Below are 17,909 nucleotides of genomic sequence, written 5' to 3'. Positions count from 1 at the left end.
AAGAATATATTGCTATAAATACACACATAGCCTAGAATAGGCAGGTGTCTAGTGAAAGGCGAGTAACAGGACTGGGACCGCAGGTATTTTAAACTGAATTAATCAGGAAGGAGCACCCTGAACAGTAACAGCAAGGAGATGAGGAAGAATTGCACAAGGGATAAAGATCCCGATGGATGAAGACCTCTCAGCTTAGCAAAGGCAAGTCCACAAAGCAAAGTGCAGAAAAAACAGTGCTTTCAGTAAGCTGCCCTTTTAAATAATAATAATAATAATAATAATAATAATAATAAAGAATATTCTCTTTTACAAGAAGGATCGATCAGGAAGAATGAAAATATTAATCAATAGAAGATGGGCAGCAAATGATGTTTCTGAGCACAACGTTTTACAGTTTCAGTGTTTTAACACTAACCATTTTTCAAAATGAATACGGAGGGAAAAACTGAACACAAGCAGAAATAAAGGAACTAAAATGTATTAGGTTAGTAATATAAATAAACGTAAGTCTAGTCACTCTTACACACAATACTTTGAGCACCTGTAGTGAGATATACTAAAGATAAAAGGATATACCGAGATATCTCACATTTTACTCAGTTGGTTTATTAGTGGCCGGAGTATAACATATTTTTAAAAAAAATATTAATGCATAGGGGAGAGTAAATCACCAGGAAAAAGATTTTTCACTGGGAGAGATAAAATGCAAATGTATAATGTCAGAAACAATACAGGCAGGTGGTCCAGCATGGCCGCCGGCAGGACTTACCTCCTGGCAGTACTGGAGGATGCCCTCCTTGGTGCCGATGCAGGTCTTGGTCCCCGATGGGTCTGACTCCCACTTCCCATTCTGCACGTTCATGTGCATGTTCAGTTTGCCGCAAAACATGGCGACCTGGGGTTCTGCAAGCAGGCCGGCATTGCCATCAGTGGGCACCTGGAAAAACAGATCTGGGTTAGTTATGGCAACCCACAGTTCTCGGGGAGACGCTGGGGTGCGTGGGACTAGGCAACAAGAGCAAGAATAGTACTATCCTTGGCAATTCTCCATCATGAATGTGCCCCACCTTCAACATGCCTTGAAGTTAACTATGATGCATGCTACCTACATCTCCAACCTCCTGTAACACAGTACTTTTTTCTTTTACAGTAAGTGGAGAAATCAGTAATATTGAGAGGAAAGTATTCATTGAAAAGTTTATATATGTGTGTCCACATTTCCCCCTGGCAGATCTTGTGGTGCCCCCTGAAAGGCTCTGACAATAAAATAAGACTTTTTCCCCCTGAAATTAATATATCCACTCTAGAGGAAACCATATTCTCACAATGCCTCCAATCTGGCTCACACAAACACTGAGCCATGCTGGCCAGTATAATTTTTTGAACAGAAAAACTACTGTTTTCTTTACCATGCCCAAATATGACTGAGTTTGTTGACCCTTCACCCGTTGTTTTTTTTCCCCCTGGAACATTTCCTTGTTAACACTATGTCAGCTCTCGAGTATGTTAAGGATGCTGGTCCCATCTTCCCAAACACAGTGCAAGCAGGCACAGGTCTCCCTCGGAGCCCCGCACAGCACCCACCTGCTGCTGTGCAGTGAGCGCTGGTGGCCTCAGGTATTCCTGCCACAGGCACGATAGCATGTCAGGAAAAGAACTTTGGAAAAGGTCCCTTCTGTATTTCCCACCCTTCTGCCCATAGGTATTCCCTTCTCGTAAATATTTTTTTAAAGGGAAGTACTAAAAAGTATCTGTACTGCCTCACTCCAGAGGTTCTGGTATCTTAAAAGAAAAACAATCAGCCAGAGGTGAAAATTAACCCCCCAGGAAAGTGTTATTCAAAACCAAGGAATCAAAAGACATAATTAGTATATTAAGTCCTTCCTTGTTAACGCCAGCTGCTGAGGCGATGTGTAGCATCCAGGGCAGGAAGGGGTACCTTCCAACAGAAGCCGTTCATGTGGCAAAGAACTGGGTGATTCTACAATAACTTGTATCACTTCTACAAATGGTTCACGGGAAGAAAAAAACTGCATAAAATTGCCCTGAAAGATTTCAGTTTTAAAAAAACCACCACCACCAAAAAAACACACACAAAATAACAAAACGACTTCCTAACATTTCTTCCCACAGAAATGTAAAAATAGATCGCACATCTGTCCATGCTGGCCATCTTCATATGTTTTTTTTTGTGCAATCACAACAGGGGATGTACTTCCTTTAAAAAAGTCTGGCACCAAACCCAGCTGAGATCCATCCCTGACCAGCGTGCAAAACCTCTGGGCAAAATCCCTGAAACCATATTCCAGGTAACATTTTCTCCATTTCCACTTCCATCCTGTGAATCATATTTAATTAACAACACATTGTCCCTCCATTGCCAGATGGAACAATCAGCAAAGCCCCAGAATCGGATTGTCAGCAGGAACTGCTGGGACCCCTCAAGTTCCCAATTTGGGTCTCTTGACACCTCCTGCAATGTCCAAGCCAGAAAGGGAGAGGTTCATTCCCCAATGGGTGCAAAGCAGCAGCCTGAGCAGGATGCTCTACACACTGACGTTTCAACAGCCTTTCTGAGGGAGTGAGAGAGAATCCAATGCCTTGCTCTTAAAAATCAGAATACAAATTTTGTCAAAAAGTTTTTTAAATATATATATATTTTTTATTGATTTCATAGAGAGGAAGGGTGAGGGAGAGAAAGAAAAACATCAATGATGGGAGAAAATCATTGATTGGCTGCCTCCTGTATAACCCCCACTGGGGATCGAGCCCGCAACCTGGGCATGTGCCCTGAGCTGGAATTGAACCGTGACCTACCGGTTCATAGGTCGACACTCAACCACTGAGCCATGCCAAGTAGGCCAAATTTTGTTAATTTTATTGAAATAAGTAGTAAGATAATAACATTACAAGAAAGTCAAGTAACAATCAGATACCAACAGGTAAGGCCCTACATTAGATGCTACAGAGGATATGAAATATATTTATAATATATGTAAATATGTAAAATTGACTTATTTGTATATAAACTATGAGACTTAGCCTTAAGGAATTTGTAATCCAGGAATGGAATCATCACTGTATCCCCCCTGGAGATTTTATTCTGCTCAAACTCATTCCTGTCCCAAAGATTTCCAATCTTAGCAGAATCTTGGGACCTTACTTCTAACCAAATTGAGCATAATGATCTTTTATGACAACTGGCAATTATTTTGTTGAATGAATCCCCCTCTCTGCCTCAGATTCTGCACAATCTGTTCACTCTAGTGCCTACCTCCTTGTCAATACCAATGCTCTTCATTCCATAGCCTCCCCTCAGGAACACAGAAGTGCCAACTGCTCTCCCGGGAGGTGGCCAGCTTCCAAGGAGACCCCAATGCCTGCCTGCCTCCTGGTATTCACATTGCCACCCCATACTGTATCAGGGTTTGTCTGTGCCACAAATAGAATATAGCAAAAATGAGGCGTGTCTTCCAAGGCAAGGTCATAGAAGACATCTCCCTTCTTCCTTGCTCTCTAGGGTCCCCCGCTGTGGGGGAGCTGCCATGCTGGGAGGACAGGAAGCAGCCCCCGTGGAGAGGCCCATGGGATGGGAGCCAAGCTCTCCAGTCCCCACAGCAAAGGGAGGGAGCTTGGAAATCTCCCACAGTCTCAGGCAAGCCCTCTCCTGACTGCAAGGGTGGCTGACACTTCGGAAAGCCCAAGAAGGACCGGGAGTGAGAGCCACCTAGAAGACTCCCAAATTCCTGGTAATAAATGGTGTTTTAAACCACTAAGTTTGAGGTGACCTATTAGCCCAGAAATAAGACCTAATATGCTCCCCCTTTTCTCCAACTCCGGGATACATCCGCAAACAGCCTTTGATCTCCTCTTTAAAAAATCAAACTTGTCTTCATTCCTTCATTCTAGTTAATATCTGGAGCAAGAGGTCAGCCTTTTTTTTCTTTTTTTTTTTCCTACAAAAGATCAGATAGTAAATATTTTAGGTTCTGTGAGCCATACAATCTCTGTTGTGACCAGCCTCGGAGCATATGCTAAATGAGAGTGACTGTTTTTACAATAAAATGTTATTTACAAAACAGGCCAGAAGCCAGACTTGGCCAGTGGACCACAATTTGTTAATCCCTGGCTCTAGAGGAACCTCTTTCCATTTTCTTCCAATTAAATCAGCTGCTGACTTAAATAAACACCCATTGTTACCATTTTCTAACCTGCTTCGTGAACCCCCTATAATCTGGTTTACATTCCACCATTTACACTGCTTTCTCCAAGGTTACACATGACTTCCTGTCTGAGAAACCAAACAGGGTCTTTCTTCGGGACCTGTCACTTTTCAACTTGTTTGCCATAAACAAATTCTTCCTTGGATGTCTGTTTCCTTGGCTTCTGTCTGAATGAAATATCCCTGTTGCTTGGCTCTGATTATCTCCTCACTAACTTGCAGACCTCCAATTCACAGCCTCGAGCTGAGGTCGGCACATTGGGGCTCGTGAGCCACATGCAGCTCTTTGGTCCCTTGAGTGTGGTTCTTCCACAAAATACCACGGCCTAGGAGAGTCTATTTTGAAGAAGTGGCATTAGAAGAAGTTTAAGTTTAAAAAATTTGGCTCTCAAAAGAAATTTCAATCATTCTACTGTTGATATTTGGCTCTGTAGACTAATGAGTTTGCCGACCACTGGCCTAGAGGAGTCCTAAAGATTGGGCCATCGATTCTCTTTTGCCTATTTTAATGAAAAGGTTTCAGTGATCTCACTCTTTAACTTCTCGCTACAGAGAGGCAGCCCTGATATATCAACAACAACAAAAATGGCAGCAGCCAATATGTCTTTCTTCATTCAGTTCGTGAGTAGACAACACATGCTAGACATTGGTATACTTTTGAGAACAAAGCAATAAACCATGCCAAGTACTCTCCCTGACCACAGGGATCACCAGCCATTCCAGTTTGCCTGGGACTGAAGTTGCCAGGAGGTGAGACTTTCCATCTCAAAGTCCCTGGCAAGCTGGGACAACTGGTCACCCTACCTGACAAACACATCATTTTGCCTACTTTGACTTCTAACTTCTTTCCATTCTCTACTTCGTTATCCTTCCCTCTTCTTGACTTTGCAGTTATTTAATGCCATCTGTTTGTACTAACTACCAATGGTAATCCTTTTACTATCGCTTCAAATGAATGGATTACAGCCCTATCATACTTTAACTTCACAGAAATTCCGTTTCTTTACTATGACCCTTTCTCCTTCCTGTCCCTCTACCCCCTTCTTAATCATCAAGTCCTTAGGACATCAGATTCTGGTTCGTATCAAACTGTCTTAAGAACCAAGTCTCAGGTCTGTTGACCTCAGAAGCAAAGTTTTGGTCAAACTGAACAAACAGCTTGACTTCAGTTGTGTTTCAGCCCCAAGCCCATGGAAGTGAAAGGACCCTACAGACCACACCCTCATAAGAGCAGAGAGAACAACAATGCCATGGCTGACTCAGGACCTGACACAAAAATCAACTACTCTCTGCCCTGGGCCCAACCAATCAAAAGCCCAGGAGCCAAATCCTTTAGCCGCCACGATTAATGCTTTTCTCCCTATATAACCCGCCCCCTGGAAGCCATTGGGGAGCCAGGTCTTTGCTCAGTAGGTTACCTATGACTCTGGGCTTGGTGCCATTCCCTCAACTAATAAATTTATACTTTCTTTGCTGCAGAATCTGTTTGCATTTAATTGGGCCTTGATGTTCCCAGGTGAATGGACCTCTTCAGTCCAGTAACAATATTACTAAAGAACATCTTTAGCTGCCTCAGGCTCTTCATTTTTACCAATGAGAGTTCAACCCCAAACATATATGCATCAGTTCCTTTAGGGTTTTCAACAAGCTATCTAATATTAACCATAAAAAGTAAATGTATAGAGGGTGATCATTAACATGCCTGATTTTCTTTAAAGAGGAGATTATTTACTAGTTCAAACTTTGATTCCTCAATAATTAGAGCAAATTATTATACTAGAAATTTAAAAATGTGTCATATGTATACATTTATTACACTTCACATGACAAAGGCCCTTCATAAATAAATATTTAAATCACAGAAACACGATCAGCAGGCAAACATTCCTTCCCAAACCAACACCATGTGCATACAATCAGATCAGACCAATTTTCTGCCAGATTACAAATTGAACCGGAAGCTTTTCTGTTCTTACTGAAGGCCACCTGTAAAGATGTCCATGTTTTAAGTAACATAACTCAGTTATGTTATTGGCTCCATAAATTAAAAGAATACAAATAATCCACCGGCTTCTCAGTGAAGCCATTTAAGAAACAAACCTGGATTCTAGGAGTAGTCCACTCTTTCGCATTCAGCCAGAAGGAAACCATGACCAGCCCAGGTGATCATACAGGAAATAATACTTAGCCATCCAAGGGCCCAAGAGGTTTAATCAAATCCATTTTAATCATCCCGAATGATTCCTCAAAAATAAATGGTTAATTGTCACACACACTGCCCTATCTGGGAGCTGTTGATATGGAGACTCCTAAAACTAAAATCTGAGGGTCCTGCCCTAACCGGTTTGGCTCAGTGGATAGAGTGTTGGCCTGCAGCCTGAAAGGTCCCAGGTTCGATTCCGGTCAAGGGCATGGATCTTGTTTGTGGGCACATCCCCAATAGGGAGTGTGTAGGAGGCAGCTGATCGATGTTTCTCTCTCATCGATGTTTCTAGCTCTCTATCCCTCTCCCTTCCTCTGTAAGAAATCAATACAATAAATTTAAAATAAATAAAATAAAACCTTTGGGTCCTACTTTAAATTTTCTTCATGCCAGTGAAAATACATATTCTGTCAAAGTCATCTTAAAGATAATTATTTCTAACTTTTAAAAAGCATTTCCCTTTTCAGTTGAAAAGAGACACAAAAGCTTTAGTAGATGGGAAATATAACCCCTTAAATAACTATTACGAGTTAATTTTGTTTTCATCTTAACATTATCTAAGGTAACGTGAGATAACACCTAAAAGACTGGAACCCTGGTGGAACCAGTCATGGTCTATGCATTTCTGAGAGACCAAAGATGAAGATAATTCTTGTAACATTGAATGACTTTGCGCTGACATCATGAGGATTCCCAGGGATGCTTTCCCATGGGAAAACAGTGTTCCGAGACAATGAACAAAATAACGGGCTCGAACAATGGAGTGTCCACACGTCGCCTCGAAACCAAGGGGCTATTTACAGAAAGTTCTGAACGACAGAGATGTAAATATTGCATCCAATAATGCTGCAAAGCTCTTAAAAATAGTCCTTTTCCGCCAGAAAGAAATATTTTAAGGTCACCATATATGAATAGAGTAAGTACAGAAGCGAAATGGACTTGCCAAAGCAAGTGAGGCTAAAAAAGGGCCTTAAAGAGGCTCCGGGGGAAATGAAAATAAACATATAGAATGAATCTAGGCCAATCGGCAGAGACCAACGAGGAAACCTACAGAGGAAATCGCTGCCATTTACAAATGCAACACCAGCTTCTCCTGCCCTCGTTCAAGCTGGGTGTTCCCTTTCCCCAAAAAGTTTCTCTTTATTATCATCAAGGAGATCACAATTCCTTATAGAGCAGGCTCGGCCGGCCGCATTCCTCCCCACACAGGCCCAGCTAAGAGGGGAAGGGAACAAGGAGCTCTCTGTCTGCCTGGCTGCAAGGTCTCCCTTGGCGAGGAGGAGGCGCAGATCCATAGCTTACTTGCTTCCGTGGGTTTATGGGATTTTAAGGTTTATAGCTAATGAAAACCACCTGGTTTCTGCATTTAAACAGCCTTCTCGCTGGTCTGAATTAGCTGGCCTCTCAGAACAGGGACATCGATTTTTTTTTTATTTTTTTAAATTTTATTTAAATTTTATTTTATTGTTTAAAGTCTTACAAATAGTAGTACATATTTGTACTTCTCCCCCCAACCCATTGACCTTCCTCTGGCTTCTCCTCCCCCCCCCACACACACACATGCCCCTTTCCGCCCCCGCCCCCAGTGTCTGTGTTCATTGGTTATGCTTATATGCATACATACAAGTCCTTTGGTTGATCTCTTACCTCCCTTCCCCCCTCTCCCCCAATCCTCCCAGCATTCCCGCTGTAGTTTGACAGTCTGTTTGATGCTTCTTTGGTTCTTTTTTAATCAGCTCCCAATTTCCCCAGCTCGGATGCGTGTATAGCGTCTCTTTAAAAAGCACAGTGATATCATTTCTATCACATCTGCGGTCTCCTCCAGTAAAGACCGTGTCCCCTAACCTGGCATGATTCAATGAGAGCCCACAAAAACTCTGCTCTGCTTCTCTTTCGAGCTCATTTTCCACTGGCAAGGTAACGAACTGAGGTGAGCGTGAACTCTTTTCAAGAGGGACACAAGTAAGCATCACACAATGCTCAACATAAACCAATTTCCACTCTGTAAAGAAAAAGACTGTACAGTTTTCCTGTTGATGCCAAACACACACACACCAAACACACACACACACACACACACACACACACACACACACATGTGCACGCACACACCAAAAACACACACCAAAAAAACGAATCTTAAGCAGAATAAGAACATCTGCAACTGCCCATTTTATCTCAGAGGAGAGCTCGCGTTAAAATGAGAACCACAGGCCTGGAAGAGTCTGTAAAATCATCCCTCCCAAGGCTGGGAAGGAAGAGGCCACACATTATGAAGAGGCCGAGGCTGGAGATGGGCCTCTGTCAAGGGTGTGATTGACATGATCAGGCTGACTCTAAAATTAACAAAAAATTGCAATTTCCCCAAGTTTTGCCCTCGTGAGTGTGAGTGTGTGTGTGTGTGTGTGTGTGTGTGTGTGTATTTGTGGTGAGGAAGAATGAAGAAGCTAGTCAAAGCATCCAGAAAAATGAAAGGTAGTTCCTGAAACCACATACAATTTTAATTTACTTCTGTGCAGTCGGCCACATTCCCCATGTCCACTATTTGCTGCCTGATTACTTCAGAGCTCACATTGCAGGCTAAAAAGACTGGCCACAAAAGTGAGTCAAGAGAGAAAAAAATTCCCTTCAGAGCACAAATCCACGTATTTCACTCCTCGAAATTTGCCACTGCTGACCTGGCTTCAAATGCCAAGTTCTCACTCCGTGATGAATACTTGGCCTCTGCTGGTATTGATAAAAGTTAATTCTTAGTCCCAGCTGGTTTGGCTCAGTCGTAGGGGTGTCGAACTCAATCAGAGAAGGGGCCAAAATCTAAAATCCAGCCTAAATCGCGGGCCGAATGGTTTACTGAACAGTCATAAACTGACAATGTCATAAACTGACAGCGGAGTGCAGTGATGACAGCGCGGTGTGGGCCACATTGCAAGGCCTGGCGGGCTGGATTTGGCCCGCGGGCCTTGTGTTTGACACATGTGGGATAGAGCATCAGCCTGTGGACTGAAGGGTCCAGGGTTTGATTCCCGTCAAGGGCACATAACCCGGGTTGTGAGTTCGATCCCCAGTAGGGGGCGTGCAGGAGGCAGCCAATCAATGATTCTCTCTTATCATTGATGTTTCTATCCCTCTCTCCCTCTCCCTTCCAATCTGAAATCAATAAAAATATTTTTAAAACAAGTTAATTTTTACCTGGGGACCCACACATCAAGGCTTCCCCACCCAGTGGCCTGGCCCACATCACAAATCTCAACCTAAACCAGCTTGCCCTTAAAGGAGAGACCTGTCAAGGAAACCCAACATACACCAATCACAAGTCTCAAATTCAGCGCTGGCTAACTCACCTTACCCTAGAGAACAGGACCTGCTAGCCTCATGAAACAAGCCCTGACTATTAGCCAGTCATGCCACTTTCCTCCTTGCCTCTCCCAAGGCTCTATAAATCTTGCTCTTGTCCCAAATCCCTGGGAACAATACTCTGTTGCTGTGAGGCACTGGACTCCCCCAACCAGGAATTGTTTCCTCCTGAATAACAAGCAAAGTCATTATTAAATCATTTCAGTTTTGCCATTTGATAATATCAAGTATTTCTTTCTGCTCAAAGGGTAGGTTTTCTAAAGACCCCAAACTCTTTCCATCTCATAACAAAGTTGGTAAATAATTCTTGCTGCTGATGCCCAGTAGGAAAGAGTTCTTTCAACAGAAACCCTTATCATTCAACACCCAAGAAATTAGTTACCTACTAGGGGCCCAGTGCATGAATTCGTGCACCTTGAAAGGAACTGTGAGCCTCAAGGCTGCGGTGGGCCCAAGGGTGAGTCTTGGCCCATCCTCGGCACCCCTTCCCGGCCCCTCCTGCCACAGCCCCCACTCCCACCCTCTGTTGATGCTCAGTGCGGTCCCAATCACTCGGTGCCATCAGCTAGGTGTGAGGGACAGGTGCTTGCCCCGATCGCCCCTCAGGAGTAGGGGCAGGTGGAGAAACCCTCAGGGGCGTTTGGGGCCAGCAGCTGCCCCTTGCACCCACTGATGGCACCAAGCGATCAGGACCATGCGGGTGTCAGCAGAGGGTGTGAGCAGCAGCTCCAGCGCTGGCTGCGGGTGCAAGCAGGGCCTGCGCCAGCAGTGGGTGCAGGATCACTCCTCAGGAGCAGGGGGAGGTGGAGAAGCTCTGAGGGGCAATCAGGGACAGCAGCCTCCGCTTGCACCCACTGATGGCACCAAGAGACTGGGGCCAGCGCTGGGTGCCGGCAGCGAGTTCAAGCAGTGGTGCTGGATGCCGGCAGTGGATGGGAGCAGCAGCTCTGGCGCCAGCAGTGGGTGCAAGCAGGCTGGCACCAGAAGCAGGTGTGAGCACTGGGCTGAACCATGGCATGCAGGAGCAAAGAATTTTCAGTAACCACCAGAGGCTCACCCCAATGACAGCGACCAATGGCCTGCCTTGGTCTCGCGCCCCTGCTCACCTGTTCCACCATCCTGCCACGGCTGGCACCTGCCATGTTCCATGATCTGCCGCCTGCTGCCAATGCCACCATGTCCTGTGCAGACTCCCTGGTGGTCAGTGCACATCATAGCAACCGGTTGTTTGGTTGTTCCACCGATTGGTCTATTTGCACATTAGCCTTTGATTGTATAGGATATGGGGACTATACCATGTAAAATGGGTCTAATGTGCTTTTATGTTGGTAACAGTTCCAACATCATTGATGTAGAAATGGCTTACTTATTTCATTATAAGTTTTACTAGTATGTTTCATATAGCCACCATACAAAAACATACAATAGCATCATCTTGATACTATTTTGGTTTTCTCAGTGTTGCTGTATCTCTTCAGCGTTGACCTTATAAACACAAAATTGGGAAAAGAATTAAGGGCAAAAATCGAAGTGTCTCCCTAGGCCTTTCCCTTCATTATCTCCTTTGACTCTCAGAAGAACCAGGATAAATCATCTCCACATCTACTTAGATAATTAGAGAGGCTCAAAACCTGTCTAGGCTGTTACTCTAAAGTCCACGCTTATTTTTTTCATAACAGGCCAATTGGCATTCCGGCTACTGGTTCTCATGCTTTTTATTTTTAAATCTGGAATATCATTTTCCAATTACTTTTCTCCTATCCTATCAGAGCAGTATTTTGCAGCTCTTTGCCACTAGCTTCTAAAGAAGGTTTTTTAGAGCAAGTAAAAGGGGAGGCAAACCTCAAGAAAATTATTATATAGCTGTGTACCCTGAGCCTGGACTGTCAAAAAGGGTGAGCATTAGCCACGTGTGGCATCTAAGCACTTGAAATCTAGCTAGTTCATGGGAAGAACTGAATTTTCATTTGAGTTCATTGTAATTAATGTAAATTTAAGAGCCAATTATTCAGTCCTATCATTGGAAACATTTCCAGCATGTCTGAAGCAACTTGGGCAAACAAATCACCTTTTTGGACTGTAAATTTATAAACTCTCCATCAATTTTTTCCAATAAAAATGTAGTGTCCCAAATTGAGACTGTGGTGAGTTAGTATGAAAGCTATATTGTAAGCTACCTTATTTATAAATTTTATATGCTGGAATGATTATCATTGGGTTAAATAAAAATATATATCACTAAAATTAATTCCAACTTTGTATTGTGATTTTTTTCAATGTGGCTCTTAGAACAATTTTAATGACATATGTGGCCTACTTTATATTTCTGTTGAATAGTGCTGCCCTAAACATGGCACACAGAAGACAGGACAAAACTGACACCACAATAATAAATTATGTTCATGTCAACATATTACCTGCTTGTCTTTTATTAATCTTATTGCTCATGCATGTCATTATCTCTTATTCTTTTTTTATAAACCCTGGCAATTCAGGACTTTAGTTGGTTCAACAGACCAGCACATTTATATCCAGAAACAGGAAAAATATTTGATATTTAATGTATTATATGAGGTAGGGATCAGATAAGAAAATGGCTCTACTGTGCTATCTGAGCCACAATCTCTTGGTTTTATCTCCTAGAACTAAAAACAAAAAGGGGAATAAGACGATGCTCCAGACAGAGGCATTGTAGCTTTTAAGGGGATGGCAATCAATTGTTGCCATCTCTAAATCTAATTGGTATTGTGGGCTTCCTCTTTCTTTCTTCTTTTAAACATCTATAAATAACAATGTCTTAAATGCACAAGATTTTAAAAATTAAATGCATTTGTTTTACTCAGCATGCTTCTAAAAAGAAAAGTTTGAAATCTGAAAAGTCTAATGCTGTTAAACAGTCCATGCTCCTGTTCATGGTTCACATGTGGCTGTGTGAATACAAAAAACCTTACTCTAGTGACGCTTAGAACATGCAAGTCGATCACCAAACACTCATGCTGCTCACATCACAGTCCACCCAACAGTTTGTGCTTTTTGAAATCCAAGGAACCAAGCAGTGAAGGTTTTCTTGCTGCACACAGTCCCGGGCCCAGCCCACTCTGGGAGGTAGATGTGTGCGCAGAGAACAGGGTGGGGTGAGAAATGGGGACACATGGAGTCCTGGAATGTTAGGTCAAGCACTTCAGTCACCTGATACCACATATCAAGATCAAACCGGATTTCACCCATGGGGCACCAAACAAGTCCCAAAACAAAAGCCTCAGCATCACGTGAGTGCACAGACACAGTCAAAGAAGCAGAATCTTTATGGGCTAAAGGCAGACTTTACTTTATTGCCTTGGAATACACTATCCCCACATCACTGGCAAGCTGGGTGGCTATGACTGTAACTCATCTTAATATTAAGACTATGGGTGTTGCCATGACATTTGTGATACCTGCCAGATGCACTTACCTTTCATGCCATATCACATTCATCACTACCCAATGACACAGCTCCAGAGTGGACTTTTCCTTTGTCAATAGGGCTCTATCTAGAGAACTTCCAGTGGGTATTCCAAAGCATAAGGTGTATGCTAGCACGCTTAAGGTACAACTAAGTACACATTTAAAGTGTTTAGTTCTTTTTCCTCTTTATTTCTTCTCATTTACCCACTGCAGTGTTGACCCAACTCCTATACAATTGAGGAAACAGAACTCCAAGGGATCAATAGATGAATAAGGAATGGAAAAGGAATGGAAAACAAGCTTCCAGAAGAGGTAGGAGCTTTATAAATGGCGCCACTTGATCATTTAGAACATGTACAGTGGGGTAGTATGCATACACCTGCATCTTAGTGTTACCCATACTCCTCAGAGAAGGGAAACAGGGCATATTTCTCTACCCTGCGTTAGCTCAGAAACTTACCCTCCACAGCCTCTACCACACATCAGGCTGCAGACTAATGTGAAACCAAGGAGGGGGAGAGAAAATTGGGGCTAGAATGTGGAGAGGTGGTTAACACACTAAGCGCCCAGCCTGTTTTGTCTTCCGGACAGAAAGTACAGTGTCAGACTGGATGCTTAATGTGTTAATGGGATTCCCCACCTTGCACTGCTGTGAGGATGCTAGTACACACATCTGGGCCTGGTACATACCAGACTGTCCATATCCTTTCATATCTTTATAATGTCTAGTACTATTATAAAATGGGACAAATCCTACTCATCCTCATTTTCTAGGTAAGTTAAGGCCTAGTAATATTCTCAACGTGCATTCAAATCTCAAAGCAGCTCTTGGGGCGAAAGGGGGCAGGCACATAAACTTCAACCCTACTAAACACTCTAGAAAGTCTTCCCATGTGATTTCTTACAAGCCTGAGGTGGAGTAGCTCAGAATACTTGGAGAGTCGGCCGGCATGCTATTGTCAACACCAAATTTAAGGCATTTTAGCATGGACTCATGAGATCCCATTTTATAAAATGAGACCAACCCATCCTTGTCAATGGATTTGCAGTTAACAGTATGAGCAAGATCACAGTGGAAGAACAAAAATTAGCAAATTTATCAAGAAGTTACTGAAACGTCTTCAAAGCAAGTCACCTGAGAGGTTGATCAGGCGGATGGGAACAGAAGAGGGACTATAAGAATTTATTCCATGAAAAGTAATTGAGATAGAGAACTCAGATATTTACCATTTATTTCTTGTTCTTACCTCTTCATTCATACACAGATATGCACACACACTCACATTTATGTATAGATAGTAAGAAGTCACCTACGGTCTGTTCAAACAAGAAAGATTATAAATAAGTACATTATATGGAATAAGCGTTCGAATATGTGTAAAGTGGATCGAAGAATTCGTGGTCTTAGAGCTTTCCTACTTTCAGAATATTTATAGAACTATTTCAGGAAGAGGACATAAGTATTTACTTTTGATAAGCAGAAAGGATATTTACATTACAGCCTTTGCTTTATTTCCTCTCCAAGCTGCATAATATTTACTTATCTACTTTTCCCGTCTGCTTAGAACTCTCACACACTGTGTTTTTATTACTAGGACTTTAGGTGTAGGAGAAACCCACTTTGCAAATATTCTCTCTGTATTTCTGTATAAAAGAAATACAGAGAGAATATTAAATTGCTGTTGGGAAGAAAAAAAAAACTATGATAACTTTCAAATAGCATCCCTGTTCATTGTTAAAATTGTATTGTGCTACCTTATCACAATAATTGGGGCTAGAATGTGGAGAGATGGTTAACATGCTAAGCGCCCAGGATTATAACATTGAAGAATACTCAAGGCTCAAGTTTCAGGCTATTTGCTTGACAAGAGTGGGTAGATTATACTCCTTAAATAAGGCAAGGCACTTCTCAAAGAGCGTGCCCTCTGGACAGCCCTAAGATACCCTAAGAATTTTTCAAACCGCCTTTCTTGTCGGAATAAAGGCTATTGGAAACTACGATACGTAAGAGAAAAGAGTTCTGAGGGAAAGATAATAGGCAAAGACACTATTTCTCCTTTCTTGGCTAAATGAAAACATTCTTCTGCAGACACAATAGATGACGGAGTCAAAAGAACTCTTTTGGAGTGACTCTTCCACTCATTTTCAAGGTCAGTTTCAGTGACACAACATTGGAGAGTGAGTTTCTTAATTTCAAAGTGAGGGAGTGAGTTTCTTAATTTCAAAGTGAGGACAGAACTCAAGCATCTGTGTAGAGGCCACTCTCAGGTGATGCCAAAGTGACACTGGTGCAAGCGTGTGGGATGAGAATGCCACTGATGGCACCACCTGTAAGCACGCATCTGGTCTTAGCGGTGAGCGTAGGAGGAAAAATATATCGAAACACTTCAGTGAGTAGAACAGGGATTCCTATCCCTTTAAAAAAAAATGCTAAGATAAATACAAACAAGATGAGAGTTACTGCTTCACTGCCCACCAAGAGCCTTCTTGCCCTTTGCAATCTGTGTCTCGGCCTCTCCCCGCCGCTGGAGCACTCAATAAATATTTACCGAAAGCATTGAGGAATGCCTGGCATGAAAAGGAATAATAAGAAAGTAGAAGGTAGGAAATGTAACCATGGACAAAGGTGTGGAACATGATAAAATGAATTCCATCTTGCACACCCGGGAGGTTTCTTACTGTGGCATCAGGAGGGGAATTTCCTAATGTGAGACAAGAAAATGCACCACCTACACCCCAGTCTTTCCCAACTCCCCACTCCTAGTTACAGTTCAACTTGGTCAAGAACTTCAGGCTCCTCTTTGGGGGAGTCAAAATGGTGCAAAAAACAAAGTAGCTTCGGATCTTAGTGCCTCCGTAAGCTTCAATGTTCGTTTCCTGACTTTCTGATAACACATTCCTGAGAGGGGCATCATTTTCCAATTCAGGTGGCATTAAAAAAAAAAATCAGATGACCTCGCTAGACTCCAAGAATGGCACAGAGAGCGCGGGCAGCCAGACTTCTGTCATAGCATCAAATCAACGATTTAAAAAATTCCTGCAGCTAAAAGCCCTCGGACGCACGAAACCGATGCTCGGAGATTTCCTTGTCATTGAACCCCGAAAGTGAAGGCTTGTGTGAAAAAAACACACCTGAAAATACTAGGAGGAAGACAGACATGAACTGCTGGACAGCTAAGCCGAAAAGCATAAGCTGATGGTTATCAAACGCTTGTCCTTCCCCTTTCAAACAGACAAGGTTTCAGAGCTGTTTGATGCCAGGGTTAGGTTTCAGGAAACTTCTGGCTTGATGCCGAAGATAAACATTTCCCAGGCACTGACCACATTCAAGGCTGGAGATGCAGGTGTGACCTCCACATTCCTGACTTCAGTGGACATAAAGGGATGCAGTCAACACCAAGGAGGCTGCACCCACAGATAAAAAGGGTGGAAGGGATAAAGCAAGGGCTGGTTTGGCTTGGAGGAGGAGGAGGAGGAGTAAGAGTAGGAGGAGGAGGAGGAGGAGGAGGAGGAGGAGGAGGAGGGAGGAGGAGAAGGAGGAGGAGGAGGAGGAGGAGGAGGAGGATGGAGGAGGAGGAGGAGGATGGAGTTTGCATAGGGTAGGCAGGCCAAAGACTGCAGCAGAAAATGTCCGTGGGTTGAATGTGGGGAAAGGAGAAATGAGAGGTAGATGAGGGTTAGGTGAGGATGACCTTGAATTTGCAATCAATGTCCCAAGCCGAGGGAACAAGTGCACGTTTCAAAGAAAGCAAGAGCAGCATCCCATCTGTGTATGGAAGGGGCTCCCGGGTGCATGCCATCTTTCCTGGGCCCTTTCCTCTCTACCAAAACGTTACAAGCTGTATTTTAGGCTGTGTCGGTGTAACGATGACTGTAATTTAGGCTGGCTTCGTTTCTATTTATTCATGATTGCAGTCATTTCTTCTTCTTCTGGTTTAAAAAAAAAAAATTGCAATGGAAACATTTTCTTGAGCCTCTGAAGATACTGTTGGGCCAAGGCACTGGGCCTACAATGAGGAATGAAATCAGCCCTGGGTGCAAGGAAAGGGGAGATGGGCCCAGCCACCACCCTGGCCTAAGCTTAAGCACCAGAAGGAGGACAATGGCCGAAAGGGCAGCAAACAGATGTGGACAAGAGGATGGGGCTTGTAAATGTCAGGAGAGCACATGGGGGTGGGGGGTGGTGATTGGTTTTATAGAATCTTTCCAACTAACAACAACAGGAGCTTGAATATATGGTGCTAGAGACTCCAGTTTGTCCCAACAGGATGGAAGAAGAAAGGAAAGACTCCCTACAGCCCTGCTGCCCTGATTTATTTTTAAAAAAATATATTTTATTGATTTTTTACAGAGAGGAAGAAAGAGGGATCGAGAGTTAGAAACATCGATGAGAGAGAATCATCGATCAGCTGCCTCTTGCACACCCCCTACCAGGGATTTGCCCACAACCAAGGTACATGCCCTTGATCGGAATCGAACCTGGGACCTTTTAGTCCGCAGGCCGATGCTCTATCCATTGAGCCAAACCGGTTTCAGCTGCCCTGATTTATTAGCAAATATCCTATTCTGCCACTACTGCTGTGTGCCCGCATCACACCAGGAGTTCTCTCAGTCAATATGGTAGATCAATCCACCCACATTTCATAGCCTTGGGTGATGGAAAAGTATTTTAATTTCTTAAAC

General features: G+C 43.2%; 2 protein-coding genes across 7 annotated transcripts in view; both read right to left on the bottom strand.

Moving 5' to 3' along the window:
• Positions 1-17,909, bottom strand: part of CYYR1 (cysteine and tyrosine rich 1) — a 374,507-nt gene that overhangs the window by 72,724 nt on the left and 283,874 nt on the right. The gene's annotated exons all lie outside the window — the stretch shown is intronic.
• Positions 1-17,909, bottom strand: part of APP (amyloid beta precursor protein) — a 210,202-nt gene that overhangs the window by 153,138 nt on the left and 39,155 nt on the right. For all 6 annotated transcript variants that reach the window (XM_084871393.1, XM_084871394.1, XM_084871395.1 and 3 more), the window contains exon 2: positions 770-937. In XM_084871393.1, the coding sequence (XP_084727519.1) occupies positions 770-937 (168 nt within the window). The remainder of the gene's footprint in view (positions 1-769; positions 938-17,909) is intronic.

This window comes from Pipistrellus hanaki (genome assembly GCF_964339955.1).
Source record: "Pipistrellus hanaki genome assembly, chromosome: 2".
NCBI classification, from domain to species: domain Eukaryota; kingdom Metazoa; phylum Chordata; class Mammalia; order Chiroptera; family Vespertilionidae; genus Pipistrellus; species Pipistrellus hanaki.
This window is presented reverse-complemented; position numbering and strand designations above follow the sequence as displayed.